At 31.2% G+C, this 6,239-nt stretch overlaps 1 protein-coding gene across 3 annotated transcripts in view; it reads left to right on the top strand.

The window, feature by feature from the left end:
* LOC108740959 overlaps positions 1–6,239 on the top strand; it is a 31,066-nt gene that overhangs the window by 3,406 nt on the left and 21,421 nt on the right. The window contains exons 2-4 of one of the 3 annotated variants that reach the window (XM_025975612.1): positions 2,481–2,578; positions 4,173–4,310; positions 4,645–4,984. In XM_025975612.1, coding sequence (XP_025831397.1) covers positions 2,481–2,578; positions 4,173–4,310; positions 4,645–4,807 — 399 coding nt within the window. In that variant the 3' untranslated portion in view covers positions 4,808–4,984. Of the gene's footprint in view, positions 1–2,480; positions 2,579–4,172; positions 4,311–4,631; positions 4,985–6,239 lie in introns of those variants that run through there. The other 2 variants (XM_025975613.1, XM_018475504.2) reach the window with 2 other exon arrangements.

The following is a 6,239-nucleotide window of genomic DNA, read 5'->3' as shown; positions in this document are numbered from 1 at the left end:
CTTTTTTAAAAATTATTTCAAGTTTTTTAACTATTACAATTTAATTTGTAATATCAACTAAAACACCCAGTAAATTTTTTTCTGGTGCGATTATATTTTTACAAATTCGGGTCTAAATTGTAATTTTTATTATTTTCGCTTACGAAACAACGGGCTAGTGGGATAAATTGTAAGTATCGCTTTAATATTTAAGTAAATTTTCCTTTTCCATTAGCTATATCATATCCTCTATTTTCTAAATTTCCTTGAAACACTTTTTTCTAGAAGATTGTTTTGTTTATTCACTTAAATTTTGTTTTATGTTAAGGCTTTGCCCATAAATTACGTACTACCTGATGCAGAATTTATCAATTCTTTACCTCTTCCCTTCATGCAACGGATGGTCTCCTGACCCCCTGCAACCCTTTCCCTCTAGTAGGACCGTAACGCACGGCTGGACTCTCCCTCTCCCCAATTACCGTTACGCAATTTATAAATAACCCCTAATAGCGAATTCAGCTTTTTAATAAAGTACGCTCATTTTTTATCAAAGAAATTAGGAATTTTCGTTTGTTTCTGAGAACTTCTTGCAAGGAATAAAACATTTGTAGCTAAAACGACTGTAAAATATATTCTGCTCATATCTCACACCATTGAGTGTCTACATGTCTGGTCTATCCAGTTATCAATAATTAACTGATTAAAAATAAGCGGAACTGACAAATTAACAGCTGCATAAAAAAGGCTTTCAGATATTTTATCTTTTAATTATTGGCTACATGATAAATCTGATATAAACGTAAAAAAAACATGATTTTGTAAACATGTACATGTATTTTGAATGCTGTACTTTTCCTCAAAATTTTTCATAATACTTTTTAAACTCGTATATGGTAAATAATTTTCGATCTAATAATTATATTTTAATCTGGCTATCAAACTTATTATTAAAAGTCAGGTTTTATTTTATCCTCGTTAAGTGCTTTGCGGAGAAAATTTTTTAGTCGCACTAACGATAATGTAATTACAATTAACTATACTTATATATCACGCGATACTTAAGTATTCAAGTGTTTACTGGAAGTGCAGCGCATAATCAATACGAGCCCAGAATCACATCACTAAGTTCAATAGATAATTTAAAATCCAATCCGAAATAGAAACGTAGTAAAGTTTTGCGCATTTGATTTGAATCAAATCTGTTGGAGATATTAAAATTAAGTAAATGCCAATATATACGATACTAGAAATCATATTAGTTAGATATTTAATACAAAACCCTCAAAACAATATATTTCACGCCTTCCTCCTAGCCTACATTCGTCTCCGAAAGCGCATACAACTTTAAAACAATTCCTGACTTAAGTAGATAAAATAATTTTACGCCCCAGATTACTGTTAAGCTGCATTGATATTATTATTAAACGCAGGGGTGGTTGCAGTTATATTGGTAACAATAGTAACATGGGAAATTATACAATGATCTCTATTTAATTCTGATGACATACGCAAGATACAGAAATAAAATAAACAAAGCAGTATTTTTCAATTCAGATAATTCAATTGACTCAATACATGAAGCGGTGTTTTCTTGTCGTAGCAGACATAAATTAAAACAAAACTGTTCATCAAGTCATTGACTGTAGGTCCTAAAAATAGCTTTTGTTTCTTTATCCTAAAACTACCATATTGATACTACAGTCGTTGTTATTAAATTTGGATACTTAGATGCAATAAGGTTTTTGTTTTGTTGCTTCGGTTGTCAGGTGCAGGGGTTGATTTCAAAGATATGGGGGTTGAGAGGCTGTCGCCTCAAAGGGCTCCATATAGAGAGTCAGTAAAGGTGACGTAATTCGATGTATCTTATGAGAAAGGCAAAAAGGCACGTATTGCTTTAATTTTACGAACAATTGAAAAATGAAAGACGAAGAATGGAATAATTATTAAGAATTATTTCATAAGAGGTAAGTGTTCGTTTTTAGAAATTGTCTGCTAGGGTTAGCAGTAGAATCGTAGAATGTGATATGGCGGAGTAATAACATTGCAATTACGTTCTAACAACGTACGATAATTATTAAATGACGATCGCGATAAAGGGGTGGATACCGTACACACACGACTCCACGTGCCTCACATACGACAAAACGTCCTACTTCCGTTTCGGAACAGGAAGCAGAGACGTTACTCAATCCTCTTCAAATAATTTCCCTAATTGTGCCATTATTTCCCAGGCTGGCGATTAAAAAAGGGGTGAAACGCGTAAAGTGTATTTCGTAATGTTAATAATTAAAGGTCAAAAGCGGGTTAAGTTGGCAGCAACTTACACAGGTCAAAAAGTTATTTGTTAAAATTAANTTACTAATTTTACTAATAAATTCAGTTAATATTCACTAATTTGCAGTGGAGCAGTGTAAATGCTATAACTGTGAAGATTAGTGCATATTCACTGAAAATTATGTAGATAAAGCGTATATAAGTAAAAGACCTTTCTTATTATATAGACTCAATTTCATATGGCGACAGAAAAAAATCGTCATAATGAAAGACTCACTAAGTTAGAAGAGCAGATGAAAAATCTTAGCACAAGCAGCATCACAAGGTAAATTAATTTAATTATAATTCTTATTCTCAATTATAAGAAGAATAAGGCTATGTTAGATACCTACATATACGTATATACCTCGTCGTAAAATAAGTTATGCTCAGTTATTCACGAATTAGAAAGTAACTGAAGAAAATGTAAAAAAAACTTTTATTTGCTCAATTTTTTTTATTAATCTCTTGATCAACTGTTGAATTTGTCACATGAATAGTCTGATTTAAATTCAAACTTCCTAATAATCATTACATGAGTACTGAGCAGAAGTTGTATCATCCGATATTAAAACGCGATTCATAAGAAACTCCGCATATCATGGGAACGGCGTCGGCCACATAAATGAAAGCATTCCCTGTTTCGTCGTCGATGCGACGGGCGTCGTTTCTACGCGATCCCTATAGCCGTTGGTCGTATGTTGATAACACGGAAACATGCCTTATCGGTCGACATATTTTCCAGCCTATGCAAACATTACCACGTCGTGACGTAAACCGTTGCGACGCTATTGCGGCCACACTTTAGTTCATGCACTACGTTCAAAATGTAGAATATATATATTTATGTACTTATGCATGTACCTTGTGTAACTACAACAGCACATCTACACTAATGTCCGTCATTCTTATATAGATAACTCAAAATTTTGTGCTCTTCGTAAAACTTTAAATATGAAAAGAAAGTCAGTAATTTAATTTCGGTTTAACAGAATAGCTGAATATATTAAATAAATATTATACTAAAATAACATTGTACCTAATCAAATGCAAAAAACTGTGTATGTGGTACAGGGTGTATCTGCGTATCACACAGTCTTCGTAACTTTAGATACCCCTCTTGGGTTTTTTTAAAACACTATCCGAAGATTCTACTGAAATTTAATCAATACATTTTGAGAAATTCGCGATTTTGGAACTGTGTATTGAGTCACATAGCCGTGCTCCAAATATAAATTAATAATCTTTATCCAATTTCCAAATTAGCCGATCTCAAGCACAACTGATTTTTTTTGTTAAAAGCGACCTGGCCCTGCGCCTTTTGCTTTTTTCATCCGACTTCATTAATATCGAAAATCAAGTAATATTTCTTCTAGTTTATCGTCCCTACTTTTATATTAGTTTTAACCCAATATTTTTGTTTTATTTTTATTTTATTTTCATACCACACTCTTCTGTCAATATCGCTTCTATTTTATTGTATATTTAATGCACATTTAAATACTTAATTATTAAAACAACTCATGGTTTTGAGTTTTTGTATGATTTTGTTTGTGCAAAAGGGATCAAGAATTAACACTAATCGTAAGTAGTATACATACTATATTATGTGTGAATCAGTAAATAAAAAGTTACTGCTTTAGCACAACTAACTAAAGTATTGCAAAATATGTAGCAAGAGAGAAGTGAAAAAATTCTGTTCGGAATTTTTTGACCCTGCACTGATTGCACAGTCTGGGTAGGACCTATTCCAATAAATTAGAATTATCTTTAATACATGTACGTGTTCTAATACGTTTCTTTATTTTATTAATTTAAAATCGGTACACGTTTAAATTAACGCGTCTAGAATTTTCGGAACCAGTCGTTTTTCATTCCAGGGATGATTTGTCATTAACTGAAGAAGGAATAAGTTCCGCTAAACAGGTGTTAGAATTAGAGAGAGAAGCTTTGACACTACGAAGGGAGCTACAAGAAACCAGGGCCAAGAAGGAAGAGTCCGATCAAAAATTATTCCAGTAAGTTTTTTTAAATAACGTAATATTTAAGTTATATAATGCATTGTTTGCACCACATATGAGAAGAAATGTTTTAATATTAAAAACGACTTCTATTTTGAAGAAAATAATTTAAAAGATGCGTAAGTCATTAACAGGGAATGTGTCTATTTTACCCGTAAAAAGAAAGTAAAACTTTTTGAACCTCAAAAGATCCTAATGATTTTGACGCCTAAAAACGTATTCGTATAAATAGTACCTGATAAATAAATAAAAAATTGAATTATAAGAAGGCCTTTAAAAACTAAGTATTTTCGAATAAATATTGAAATTATTTTTAAGTTTTTAATGTTAGATTGGACAAAAAGTTGACCACCCTCATGCATCAAAAAGAAAGTTCTCCGTCCATTATTTCTGATGACACTAAGGGTTCGTCATGCACCGATTTGATATCCATAGCATCAAGTCAATGCAACCCTCAAAGGGTGACTCTTAGCGGGCCAGTCACTGAACTATAACAACTCAAAATCAGAATAAAACTAATTTTCGGCGTATCACATAAACAAATGACTGTTAAATAGAATAAAAGTGTCCCATTTGAAGACAGTCCCTTCGAATTTTTTAAATTGAAAATGCGTAATATTCGTTAATTAAGCAGAAACAGAAATAGTTCTTATTGAAGTTGAAAAAAAAAAGGAAACGTAATATATCTATACTTTTGAAATTTATTTTGCAACAATTAGTTTTTTTTATGTATCTATTGCCTACTAGATGATATAGACCTAGTTTTAAGTTACATACACTTGTATTAATTTTTCACGAATTGATATACGAACAGCTCTCTATCATTCATATCTGAGGTTGAAGACTGCAAATAACAATTTCCTAACTTTATACCTATGAAAAAACAATTGTCGTACCTCATGCCATTAAATTTTATGTTAATTACAACATCTACTGTTGTTTAAATTCCTGTGTTATATTAGATATAAGCGTAAAACAGTTGTGTTGTGATTAAAATTATTCTTTCGATTCTTGTTGAAAAATGCGTTTAGGACTTGAGGTTCCTATATAGATCTTATATATTTTTATATTCGTTTTATTCATTTTTTATCATAATTTAATGTTATCTAGTTATGTATACGTAATATACATAACCACATCTTATCTCTTCAACTTAGTGAATTAGGAAATCACTAAAAATTAGACAATATATATGCCTATTACACTTTTACATCATAAGTAGTTTAATCATTAAGATTTTTTAATTTCTTAAAAATAATAATATTTAATGAATTTAACTATTATAATTGTGGCAGTAAATTTAATTTCACGAATCTTTTCTTGATAAAATACAATAGTTTAAACTTTGTCAGTTTTCATTTCTTTTTGGCGTTAAGGCTTTATTAAGGTAGGATTTGTTTTATTCATCAGCATCATAGGGTCAGACCAAAGAGATTTGAAAATCTTCACATTTAGATCCTCCTCTTTTTACTCCTGTTTGTGCTTCTCGTACGTCTATAACTAGCCCTTCATGTTTTAGAAGGTATCCCCTCGTTCATTTTTAACCGTTTTGTATTTTATATTTTAATGTATAATAGCAATTATTGACTCAAAAGCCTACCTTGATATAGCCTCTACACCAAAAGGCGAAACGTTGATGGTTGTTTTTGTCCCTATCTTGACTTTGATTCTGCACATTCTTTGCTTTTTTGTCGTAATTCAGGTTGACTGACGAATGAATTTACCTTCTTTTAGTAAAATTTTCAATTGAGGGCATCAAGTTTGAATTATGAATTATATCTACTTACAGGGTGTTTTAGCCTACTTATTGTTGAAAGTAAAATGATACAGTTTTTGATTGGAAAATCCTCTCCAAATGGAAATTAACCGTACATACTAATTGTTTCAAAACATCCTGTATAGTACCGTGCAAATCAATGTTATTCG

Source organism: Agrilus planipennis, unplaced genomic scaffold (assembly GCF_000699045.2).
Source record: "Agrilus planipennis isolate EAB-ADULT unplaced genomic scaffold, Apla_2.0 scaffold257, whole genome shotgun sequence".
Lineage (NCBI taxonomy): Eukaryota > Metazoa > Arthropoda > Insecta > Coleoptera > Buprestidae > Agrilus > Agrilus planipennis.
This window is presented reverse-complemented; position numbering and strand designations above follow the sequence as displayed.